The sequence below is a fragment of the Nicotiana tomentosiformis genome, chromosome 11 (assembly GCF_000390325.3).
Source record: "Nicotiana tomentosiformis chromosome 11, ASM39032v3, whole genome shotgun sequence".
NCBI classification, from domain to species: domain Eukaryota; kingdom Viridiplantae; phylum Streptophyta; class Magnoliopsida; order Solanales; family Solanaceae; genus Nicotiana; species Nicotiana tomentosiformis.
Genome location: NC_090822.1, coordinates 111,078,437 through 111,090,734, shown reverse-complemented (window position 1 = coordinate 111,090,734; position 12,298 = coordinate 111,078,437). Strand labels below are relative to the sequence as shown.

Below are 12,298 nucleotides of genomic sequence, written 5' to 3'. Positions count from 1 at the left end.
AGTCCAACTAGGTTAGATTTGCTTACATGGCCATCCACCTAAGTAATCCAACAAGGCAAAATTATTTTTTCAGAATTTGTTTTAAAATACAAAATCAACACTTATTCCGAAAAAGTAAAAAAAAAAAAATCTAGAAAAAGTATTTTTCGAAAAAATAATTTTCCGGAAAAAATATTTTTCTGGAATTTTTAAAAAAATACAAAATTAACACTTATTCCGAAAAAAGTAAAAACAAAATCCGAAAAATTAATTTTCCGGAAAAATATTTTTTTCGAAAATATTTTACTTTTTTTCGTAATAAGTGTTGATTTTGTATTTTAATAAAAATTTTCGAAATAAATAATTTTCCGGAAAGTGTTGATTTTGTGGTCCAAATGCCATTAAACCGTTATTTTTTCAGAAATAATTTTTCCGAAAATATTTTTTCTGAATTTATTTTTTACTTTTTCGGAATAAGTGTTGATTTTGTATTTAAAAAAAAAAATCGAAAAATCGAAAAATAATTTTTCTAGATTTGTTTTTTTAATTTTTTCGGAATAAGTGTGATTTTGTATTTTAAAAAAATTCCAGAAAAATAAATTTTTTTCCAAAAAATAATTTTACCATATTGGATTGCTTAGGTGGATGGCCATGTAAGCAAATTTAACCTAGTTGGACTGTCATGTCACCTTCAATGACAAAGACTAACAGTTTAAGGGCATTTATGGTCAGAAAAATAGACGACAATGATATTTTTTGTACCAAAAACGAAGGAAGGACATTTTTGAGTTATTGTAGATAGTTCAAGGGCAGTTTTGACCATTTGAAGCAAAATATAATGAGTTTGGTGATATTAGCAAAGGGACAGCGGGAAAAAGTGGAACGCCGGGCGGATTATCCGGATTTCGATTTATGAGTTGCAAAAGTTGGAACGATTTGACTGAAACTTCAGCTCTTCCACGCCATAGAACGAGTGTGCTAATAGTACATACACTACACTGATTTAGGGTTTTAAAGTAAGTCTTTTTTTTTTATTTTTGCTAGTAACTGAATATAGTTCAAAAGTTTATAGTAGTTTCTTAAGCATTTTCAACAGTGGAGCTTAACTTATTATGTATGTGTTGTTTATTTTTTTGGTCAAATCCTTTAAGAGCTTACATACAGGCAATTAGACTTTACGGAATAAGCAAATCTTGATTTTGAATAATGATACTACACAGGAAATTGCTTTGTTATGAGTGACTAAAATCAGATTCTTTTGAAATTTGGGGTCAACTGGGTGTGTTCCATTTATTTTATTTTTTTAGTTTTATGTTTTAAGAGATCTGAAAATAAAACACAAGATATTGTTATTTTCTTCTATTCAAATCGTAAATGTGTTATATTGAACCATTTCCTTATTATATTTAGGAAATCGCCTTTTATAATTCTTCTGACCGATTGGGCATGCAGCTGAATTTTTGGGTCAGGGTTGGTGGGAGCGTGTTCGAGCCGTGTAATTAGCTATTGATTGCTTGCATTAGAGAACGCAGCCTACATTCCACCCCCTCCGGGTGCGGCCCTTCCCGGACCCTGGGTGAACATGGGATGCTTCGTGTACTGAGCTGCCCGGTTGGTGGGAGGGGGAAAGCTGGTAAACTGTTTCCAAGACAATGAAATGGTTTCATGTATAATTGCCATTTATTGGATTCTATTAAAACAGGCAACTTTCAGTGGGCTTATGCTAATTTGCATAGAGCCTTGTTGCAGGATGGCTTTTAGTCTCGCACCTTTCTATCTTTAAGCTTCAACTGTTAGTCAGGGAAACATTTTTTTTTTTTTTTGCATTTTGATTATTTGCACTGTGAGTACTTGGTATAGTAAGAATCATCCGACGTAATTTGAGGTTTATTTATCACAGCTGAAGATGGCTAATGATGCTACATCTGGGAGAAAAAATAAGGACAATGCGAGTAATAACTCAGAGAACAAACTGGTTGGTAAAGGATCATCAAGTCGTGGTTCTGGAAATACAGATGGATCCACAAGAAGCTCAGTTCTGGAAACCTCATCGAAACAAAAGGCTTTAAGCCCTGCAAGTACAAGGAAGTCTGAGCGCCTAGAGATGCGAACACCATCTACTCCTCCTGCTAAGAGGAAATCTGTGAGACTTGAACAACAGAATAATCCGACACCCTTAAAAAGGTCTGAGAGGTGCTCTTCTACATCAAGATCAAGGTACTTAGGGAGAGAATCCAATTCGTCTATTACAAAGAAGGAGGAGAACCGAGAGAAGACTGCGAAGAAGCTGACAACAGAATTTGAAAATGTTAGCACTAGCAAGAAAAATGCTGCAGCATCTGTTGGCTTAAAAAGGAAGAGACTGGATGGCAGAACTTACAAATTATTATTCAAAAAGCAATATAAAGGAGGTACTGCATCGGGTAAGCCAATTTTTTTCTTGAAGTTCTCATTTTCTTGTTCCTGTTGTCCTTGGCCTTTTTATTGTAATAACAAAGAGAAGTAGCACAAGATCACCTCTCTCTTAGGATGCTAGGAAGAGTAAAAGAAGCTTCATGCATTGCCTATAATTTTCAATATGAGTGTTGTTGAAATGCAACTGTTAAGATTGGTGTGTGATCATATAAGGTTTGATAAAATCAGATATGATCACATTCAACAAAAAGTGCAAGTAACACATATAGATGATAAAAGGTGTGAAGATCGCGTGACTGCGTGAGATGATATGGTATTTCCTAAGCAGACCTCTGAATGCACTGGTCCATATGTTTAAACTATGATATTCGAAGGTGTTAGCTTATCAAAAAAAGAAAAATAAAGGATAATTGAAGGTGCTAAATGGGATGATGTAGGGACTATAATATATCTGAATCCATGCAGATATAGCAAAATTTTAACACAATTAAAGAAAAAGGTCAATATAGGCGACACCACTACTTTGGATAAGGTTTAGTCATCACTCATGACGGTACGCCTATATAAGGTGTTGCATGTACAGAGATGAGTATGTCAATAGAAATCGTAGATGACCTCAAAGTGTTTGAAAACCCCATGTTATGGAATATTGGAATTCAATGAGTCCAAATATAGCGAAATAGACGGTGATTCATGTAGCCTACACCAAGTTGCTTGGGATTGAGGTGTAATTGTTGTTGTCATCATTGTAACGTAAATAGACAGTGATTCATGTAGCCCCCCTCGCTTTTTTGGCAGAAGCGCTAGCATCCAAATGCCTGCTACGCTTCACCCAACAGATGCGCTACACTCGACGCCTCGATTTGCTTCGCGCTTAAAGCGCTGAAGCGAGCGCTTTTCACAACACTGCATAGACCTTGTTGCTTTACTGCACTTTTCGTTTTTAAAAGCTGCTCGAAAAGAGGTATCTCTTCAGTCAACAATTTTGAATAGATTATCCTCATGTTAGTATATGTTTGTTGCACCATATATTTAACTGTTTCTAGAAGAACATTTGCTGATAAATTACATGTGGCGCCTCTTTAGTAACAGCTGCTAATATGTCTTTCTTGGGTTAGATCATTGTGAAGATGATGGTATTGATGGGGAGCATGGTTCTAAATCTCCATCTAGTTTGTTGCGTGAGGAAGACCTGGTTGCGCCTGAAGAAAGAGGAATCCTGTTCAATGAGCAGAAGAGCCTCCATATCCATCTAAAAGCTGAGATTGCAAAACTTTTTGGAGTGATAAAAGTTTCGGTATTGACTTCTATATTACACGTCATATAGATTTTTTAAATCTGTTTTCCACAGAAGGAAATGCTAATCTCGTATCTACAAATGGTGTAAAATGCGTGTACTCTGTGAAATGTTGCAAAAGGGTCAGTTTTCTGTTCAGGTGAAAGCTGTACGCAGTTAACTTACCTCGGATATTTACTCCTTTGTTTAGAGTTTTGTTAGTGGCTTTAACCATATTGTTTGAGTAATAAAACATTTACGAGCACTTACAGGATGCCTTGTGTTTGCTGTTGTAACTCTTTCTTTAAAGCCCTGTAGCATCCACTTCTTGAAATTGTTCGCACAAAACAGACTATGGTAGTTCAGCTCTTGGTTAAGTGGTTAGAAGCACGTTGACCAAAAACATAAAGGCGCTGCAATTTGAGAACTTTCTTCAATAACTGTCAATGAGGTTGTCTTACGTTCTACAAATTTTAGATCTTACCTCAATCCAGTACTTATTTTTCAAGAGTGAAGGTGTTCAGTTAAGTAATCTTAAATTTTATTATTCTCCTATAATCGCTTTGTTCGCCATTGGCTCAAATATTCCTCATTTTTTGTATGAAAGCTATTTCCATTTGGCTGTCCTCTCTTCCTACTTAGCACATGTTTGGTTATCCAAATTTTCATAAAAATGTGCCGGCGCCGTTTCCTTAACCTGACAGTGAATCTTACTACGATAATTTGTTCATCCTTTCTGTTGTATTTCTGCCCCTCACCCCTCCTGAGAGCTTTAGGTTCTTCGATGATGCTTTTGAAAAGCATTTTGCGTTGGCTTATGACTCAGTCTTAAGAAATTTATCTTGCCCTTCCTAATCTGCCATGACGAACCTCTTATCTTGTATAGTTTGTTCTATTTCCCTTTCCCTTCCTTTGATTTTTAAAGGGTTGGGTTGTTGGGGGGGCTGGTATGATATATTAGGAGAAAAACTTAAGTTACGTTGGTGCTGTGTGTAAAGGAAAATAAAAAAAGGTATTCTGGCAAGACTACCATACTCAACTTCCAACTTATAAGTACTGATTTTAAAGTCATGATCCCGGTCCTTCACTGTGTTGATATGGCTCTAAAATCTAAATGCAGGAAGTCATCAAGCATACTGCAGAAAAATTTCTGGAATATATTATGGAGAATCATCGTGTTAGTAAGGAACCTGAAACAATTTTGCAGGCTTTCCAGATATCTCTGGTTAGTATCTTTTTTTCATCCGCTTTCAATGTCTCTTTGCTTGTGTTTTTTATTCTTAGATTATACTAGTTATGTAAATCATAATTTCACCCTTTCTGTGTTGAATATCATTTATACATAATTTTATATATGTGGTGACAAATACTTGTAGATATAATTGTATCAGGATTGTGGTGACAAATATTTGTAGATATAATTGTATTAGGAACTTTTCTTTATCTGGCTGTTATTACTACTTGATGTGTCTGCCTCTTTTAAATTTTCTTTGAGCCGGGGGTCTATTGGAAATAGCCTCTCCACCTTCACAAAGACCCTACTTTGTGGGATTACACTGGGTATGTTGTTGTTGTTGTTCTTGTTGTTGTTGATAATCTTATTAGGAAACTTGCCAGCGATTTGAATGGTCTTTCTTGTGGACTGATAAAATATGAATTTCACCTATTTTTGACACACACACATATGCACATAGTATATAGTAATAAAGCACTTCTGACATTTTTCATACTTCAAGTTCAAACACATCTCTTTTGGGGCATGGGACTTTTGGAATGCATAGATTGGATGGCATCAGTTCAAACACCTCTCAGCTTCATAAGTGCAACAAAAGTCTTTCATATCCAACAAAAACTTCAAGTTTCAATGCAAATCATGTCTAACCCAATGCTAGGTTCTTTGAAGTTTTGGCAGAACTAAGGCAACTTCTAACTGAAGATCTTTGCGACTTTCTCTGTGTTGTTTCTTCTGATTTATATTTTTATTTAGTTTTTGGTGCTTTGTGGAACCTGAGAAGGGGAGGGACCTTATCAAAAAAAAAAAAAAAAAAGAGAAGGGGAGGGCAAGAAAATTTGTTTGCTCCTTGCCTCTTTATCCATCATCTTACGTGCTTCTCCTTTTAAGTATCATGCTTATAACTCTTTTGATTTCAAGGCCCTGCTCTAAACTCTCCTCTTTATTTTTTCTTCTCTATGTGCAAGTAAATCTAGCTATTGATTATTTCCAATATTATTTTGCACGAATGGGATTTTATACTGGAATCACTTTTCTCATGAAAAAAGAAAAGAGAGAAAACGAGTTACTGTTCACTTGTGGAGGTTACAAGTTTAACATGCTCAATTTTTGCTAATGGTAAAGTATCCGTTAGTGTATAAAAAAGCTTTGTGGAAAAGGTGCCGTCTCATTTCGTAACTCTCTTTGCATCCTGAGATATCTTTATTGTTGCCTTAAATTTACATGTTCATTTTAGTGAATTTTACTGTACTTGTGTTCTCATTGATGTCTACTGTAATTTGTCAGTCTTGGATTGCAGCTTCAATCGCGAAGCAAAAGATTGACAAAGACGATATATTCTTGCTCGTAAAACAACAGTTACAGTTTAGATGCACTAAAGAAGAGGCAAACAATGTCTATCTGAAGCTGCGTTCCTTAAAGAAGATATTTTTGCAGAGATTGGATCAGAATGCTCCAAGATATCCTATATCATCAGTGAAATCTGTTAAAGAAGAGCCATACAAGGGAAGCATGTCGCAAACAGTAGTATCTACCCTACTGAATGTGAAAACCGATATCAAAGACAGGTTACTAGATAAAGGGTTCAGTGGTGAAGGCAGTGTAATTCCTAAGGAAAAACTTATGGATAGTCAAAGGGAAAAGGTCTTTAAGAAGGTTCAGTGCAGACTTGACAGGCAAATATCCATGCTGGGACAAAAGCAACTAGAAAAAATTGAGGAGTTCCATAGAATCTGGGAGAAGAAAAAGGAAGAGCTAGAGAAGGAGTACAGAATGGAGATAGCTGTTCTTCGCTCTATACATGGTCAGACTGCAGCAACTAAGGATAGACAAAAAGCATTAGAAACTGAGTTTGCAAGGAAAATGGAAGAGCACAAATGCCTTAAGGACAAGCAACTCAAAGAGCTTGAGGCTAATTTCTCTGCTATGAGGAATGAGGAGATGCATAATTCCCATTATGCGGTTGATGAGCTCCATTTGCTTGGATCTGATTCTGGGGACGGCATGAGGTGCTCCGAGGAAAGTTTAAATGTCTCTGACAGTAATCCCAAGACTGTTACCCCTGTATGTGGACAGCATGTTGAGTTACAGTGTCCGGACAATGTTGTCTCTGGCATGCATGGTGACGTGACAGCATCTGATGCACCTGCATCTTCTCAAGACGAGTGCCATGTTCTTCCTGTTCTATCTACTAATGTCTTCGAAGCTTCAGTTTCAGAAGAGCAAGCTGAGATCACCACCACGGGGAGAGCATTGGTTGCTGCAATTGAGCAGTCCAATGAAGCAGGTAATTCAGGTGGCAGTGGAGAGGAAATTGCTTGTAAGGTTCCTCTACTTTCCAAAGAACATACTGGTGAAGTCGCATCAGACGAGCGAAGTCGAGACTGTTCACTGGAAATATCTGAAGCTCCTCTTAACAAAGTTGTGGAACATGATCAAATTTCTGAAATAAATAACATTAATCAAGAACTGGGTACAGAAAATAATATTCCGGAAAATAATTCTGATTCACTAACTGTTGATGGAAACCAGAGAGACGAAATTAGCTTCGTTGATGGAAACCAATTAACTCCAGAGGAATCGCCAGCAGACTTGCCTTGTTTAGAAGCAGTTCCTTCTTCCGATAATGCTTGTTCTTTGCGGCAAAATTCTGTATGTTTGCTTTTGTGTTGGATGTTTATATGATGCATGTGTTGGATCATTCTGTTGTCTGTTTAGGTTCTAAATCTGGATGCAAGTAGTATAAGGCTTTCAGGGGGCAAGTTAAAATGTCTCAAATAGTGAATATGTGTTCCATTTAGATCATCTTTGACAGATCAATTTTCATGCGACCTTAGAGTTTGATTTTAATCCATAAAACAGTGAAGTAAATTAGTGTTATCAGGTGCAGACGTGCCGTGCAATTCTGTCTCAAAAATTTACATGTTGTGCCAGCATATGCATTTCGTTTGTAAGTTATGGATATAGTCAGATTGATTTGTGACACTTCTACTGGATCAGGTACATTTGGATGAATGTTCCCGGTCTTCAGGAGATAATGGATCACATGATAACAATGTGCTACTTAGTGGAAACCAGATTGGAATACAAACTGAACTTATTTCTGGACGGACTATAAACAACACTTCTGAAGCAATGTTAGCTGACAGTTGTGAGCAACATCGTACAGTAGGTGCTGATGTTCCCATTGCCACTCACCATACTCACAGAGAGAGTGCATCTCAAACCCATGTTGAAAGAAACTTTATTCCAATCCCTGGATCCTCCCCCCATGCAGCAGAACCTTTACATCAAGCTGTTTCTCCAGCTGGGGAAAATCTGGTGCCTCGTGCATCTGTTGTCTCAAACATAAGTGTTACTTGCAATCAATCAATCTTACCAGCAGTCAGCAGAGTGCATCCTCAATCCATTACTGATCTTCGTGCATCTTCTCAGAATACTGAAACTGCGTTTCAATTGGTTCATAGTTCCGCTGAGCTTTCTAGTCAAGCAGTCTCTCAACATAACGTTAATGTTGCCTTTTTTCAAGGATCTAACAATATGCCAGTGCATCCTGCCCATCAGATGGCCACTTGGAATTCAGCTCTTCCTTTCCATTCTGATCCCCTTCATATCATATGGGAAAGGGCACATAAAGAAAGAGAACAAGTGACAAAAGGCCACGAGGATATGGTTTGTGTCCAATAACTCCGTGATTATACACTCGGGGACTCCATGCATCATTTATTTCATTTTGTTAAGCTGTTTTCCTCTCTTTGAACAGAAATTGCATCTGAGAGCTGAGTGCGAGAAGGAAATAGAGGTTGTTGCTGCATCAATTCGTAAGAAATATGATTTAAAGCTTCAGGAGGCTGAGGCAGCATATCTTTTGAAGAAGAATGAGCTTGATATGAATCAGAAAATAGTTCTCATGAATAAGGCTCTGGCTAATGCTTTCAGATTTAAATGCATAGATCTTGAAGTTACTGGGCGTCCAGTTATGCAGGAAGGTATTTATATATTTTTTGTTTATGCGTTCCTAACCATTAGTTGATATTTCCTGTCAGAAAATTTGAACTTATATTGGTATCTGCATTAAATATGACACGGGGGATTTGAATTCAATGTTTCTCGTGACCCCTAAACGTAACCATAATTTGTTTTGTTCCAGTTGTGCCTCCTGCTTATATGCAGCATCAGGTATGGTGGCAGCATAGTTTGAGGTCTTCTCCTATGACTGGTTCATCTTCTGCCAGCGAGCAAGCTTCAGCCCTAGCTTGTTTAAGATCTTCCCCAATCAGTGGTTTGTCTTCAGCTCGCCTACCTGTGGGGGGCCAGCCGACTCCTGTCCCATATTTACCAGTTGCTGATTATTCAATACATTCTGGGGGAACCTCTCGGCCTACATTAAGATCTCCACCTGCAGCTGATCAGCAGACTGCTGCTTTTAGTCATTCAACAGCATTTCCTACAGGAATTGTAACCCGGCCGCCTCTCATTAGCATAATCAGCCCTTCCAGGGGTAATCCTCGATTAGGTGGCGATATTCGTGCTCCAGCCCCTCATCTTCAGCCTTTCAGGGTACCTACATCAACCCTTGTTAGCAGCTCATCGACCCTTCCAAACGGTGTGCAAGGTCATCCACGACCTGTTAAGGTGGCTGCATCATCATGTTCACATCCGCAACTTTCATCTCTACGATCAACATCAGTCCCATTGCAAGTTTTGCATCATGAAATACAGCCACCCATAGTGCCACAATTAGCTGTAAATCTTTCGAATTCTGGGAGTACATCATTGGACCATGGACTTGGAGGAATGCCTGCTATACAGAATGCATATCTCTCTGCACGGGAATTGCTTCTAGACATGGAGAATCAATCTCGTGCAAACAGGCCTAATTTTATGCTACCTTTATCAGATATTGGCTGTAACATTGATTCAGTAGACCTATCTGACTTTCATTCACTGGGCAGTGTACAGGGAGGTTCTTCCTCTGCTGGGAAAGCTACTAATGTAAGTTCTGCTGTTTGTCTGTCCGATGATGACTGAACTATTGATAATAAAGAGGATTTGCTTGTCTGTTTGTGGGTCAGCTCTTCTATCTGTATGTGTAAATACTTTCTTTTAGAAAATTGAAAAAGGCAGAATGGAAAAGAATGCTGTCAGAGGGCACTGACAGAGGTCTAAGCAAATTTAACCTTGGGAGTGGAAGCTTTGGGGAAATAAATGGGTACGCACCTTCCTTCTCCACCCTGCCCCCTCAACTTTGTTTTTAGGGTTCCATGAGTAACGCAGCTGTATATGCTCCAATTTTCTGTCTGTATTTGTTATTGCAATATATCTGTTCCTTGGTTTAGGTTTCTCATGAATGTTTGTTTCTCATAATACCATGTTTCTGAAGCTATGATTGTAGTAGCGAGGCATGCTTAATTGATTGTACGCTGACACTACCAAAGCATGATTTCATCTACTTTATAATCCTGGAGAAGTGAGTATTGGACTGCTCAAGTTTAATGAGTCGCGATCTGAACATTTCTGGGGCTGATTTTTCACTTTAGGGAATTTGGCTTTTCATCCTGTGAATTAGTAGCATTAGCTTGAGCTTCAATTTTTTCCTTTGAGAAATCTAGTATATGTAGATTCAAAGGATAAAGATAGATTGGAAACAAGCAACTAATACTAATTTTGCAACCAAGTTAAATTAACAAAGGAGTTGGGCCTTCAATGAGATCAAACCACAAACTTGAGTAAAGATTCAAATCCTTGCTAGAACTCCAACGAACAACCTAAATCATTAGGCTGAAAAGAAGGAAATTACCATTAAACATACCTTAATTAGAGGAAGTAAGAGTTTACTAGTAGAACTAGATACCCTACACCTCTCAAGGGTTTCAATCTTCAATCTTATAAACTTAGAAAAGTACATGACAATTAGTATTTATATGGTCTTGTGAAAATAGGCCTAAGACCCAAAATAGAAATCTAGTTGGCTAAAAATAGAAAGAGACGAAAAAAGATGAAGTATATTGAAAACAATGTGCCGCTAAATTATTGGTTGCAGAACCTACATTTAGATACTTCTCTTCCGGATCCATGATTGCATAATGCAGACACCCTTTTGCTCACATTTTCAGACTCTTTTATCCATTGTTTGTGAATCAGAGATTTATGTTTACCTGAGGAGAAAGAAAATCTCACTGGTAAGAGGAAATGAGGACAAACTAAGAAATCTTTTCAGCTATCACAGTTGGGCAATCACATGGAGGGAAAGTATTTGGTGGTCTGATGTAAATCATTTGTCATGTACACTCTTTGATCTCATCTATCAAAAGAAAATGCACACTTTTTGATCTTCAGTTCACTAAAAGACGAAAAAGGGTCTGTAACCATACTCTTTATCCCCCTCCCCCTTTTCCTTTTAGTCTTTTTCTTCTTTTTTCCCTATATTATTCGTGATGATACGAGGCATTCTAGTGAAAGGTAGCTCTATCAGCAGCTCAAATTAATTGACTAGCTTTCTAAAGGGTGTTGTTCTGTCTTGTGTAGCAGGTGCCAGTGAGGAAAAGCCAGAAGCTCTGGAGAAGCCGGAAGATAACGGACAAGATTGCAGTGCTGCAAAAGCTAGTTTCTCCCCGTGCCAAGGTAATTAATTACCAGAAAAACATTCAATATTTATCCTTTTTTGGTGACTAACCAGCTTCACTCTTTTTCTCTAATTACATAGCCAATACTCAAAAAGACATGACTCATATTGCAGGCTGATGCAGCAGCTTCAGTCCTCCATGAGGCTTACAACTCTATCAAGGCTCTTCAAGATCAGATTCAGGTTCTAACCAGTCTCAGTGCATTGAAGTAAACGAAGAAGAGCGTTTTTCTTATTTATTCATTTGTCTGCAGAACTTGTGTAATATGGAAAGCACTTCTCACAACAGTGATTCCCTTTTTCACGCGCAGGTAAAAATATGCTTAATCGTTCAATCTAATGCATAAATTATTGTTATCTCCTTGAGTTATTTATGAATGAAGTAAACAGAATAGCAGGGGGGAACAAATTGATCTACAAAGCAAAGGTATTTGCGTGGTTCCACTTCCAGTGTCACTTATGCAGAAACTAACAGACGAAGACGTCTTCAGCGAAAACATGCAGTCATGAATGATGTTATACAGTAAGAAGTGAGAATGGATGTTTATAGTTTTGTTAATGAAGTAATCAACTAATCATCTTAGTTTCAATACAGGAAATAACTGATTCTTTTTGTTTTTTCCTCTCTCGAAATACTTGAGGAAATGATATCACGATGCTGCCTTGTGATATTCTTTCCTCAAATTCTACTAACTTTAGAGGTCAACTTTCGCGATGACAGTCATTGTTTTGGAGTATGTTTTCATGAAAAAGTTATTTTATGGTTTGATTA

General features: G+C 37.5%; 1 protein-coding gene across 10 annotated transcripts; it reads left to right on the top strand.

The window, feature by feature from the left end:
* Window positions 1-833: 833 nt before the first annotated feature.
* On the top strand, window positions 834-12,298 carry LOC104119412 (helicase protein MOM1-like). 10 transcript variants are annotated; one of them, XM_009630926.4, is made up of 13 exons: window positions 834-995; window positions 1,390-1,612; window positions 1,880-2,402; window positions 3,513-3,691; window positions 4,791-4,895; window positions 6,189-7,553; window positions 7,902-8,573; window positions 8,665-8,890; window positions 9,052-9,896; window positions 11,430-11,525; window positions 11,641-11,709; window positions 11,781-11,837; window positions 11,917-12,298. In XM_009630926.4, exons 3-13 carry the CDS (start codon window positions 1,886-1,888, stop codon window positions 12,034-12,036), a joined length of 4,251 nt encoding a protein of 1,416 aa, XP_009629221.1. In that variant the 5' UTR covers window positions 834-995; window positions 1,390-1,612; window positions 1,880-1,885; the 3' UTR covers window positions 12,037-12,298. The 10 variants fall into 10 exon arrangements, 5 of the variants coding, with proteins under 5 accessions (XP_009629221.1, XP_009629226.1, XP_009629241.1 ...); XM_009630931.4 differs by lacking the exon at window positions 1,390-1,612 and having other exon boundaries at window positions 11,433-11,525; XM_009630946.4 differs by lacking the exon at window positions 1,390-1,612 and having other exon boundaries at window positions 11,925-12,298.

What these genes read in the sequence shown, in the direction of transcription:
- LOC104119412 (XM_009630917.4), top strand. Translation starts at nt 1,886, where the DNA reads ATGGCTAATGATGCTACATCTGGGAGAAAAAATAAGGACAATGCGAGT. An exon ending in GTTCTTTGCGGCAAAATTCT is followed by an intron (nt 7,554 to 7,901) that starts GTATGTTTGCTT and finishes CTACTGGATCAG; the next exon opens with GTACATTTGGATGAATGTTC. An exon ending in TAGTTTCTCCCCGTGCCAAG is followed by an intron (nt 11,526 to 11,640) that starts GTAATTAATTAC and finishes CTCATATTGCAG; the next exon opens with GCTGATGCAGCAGCTTCAGT.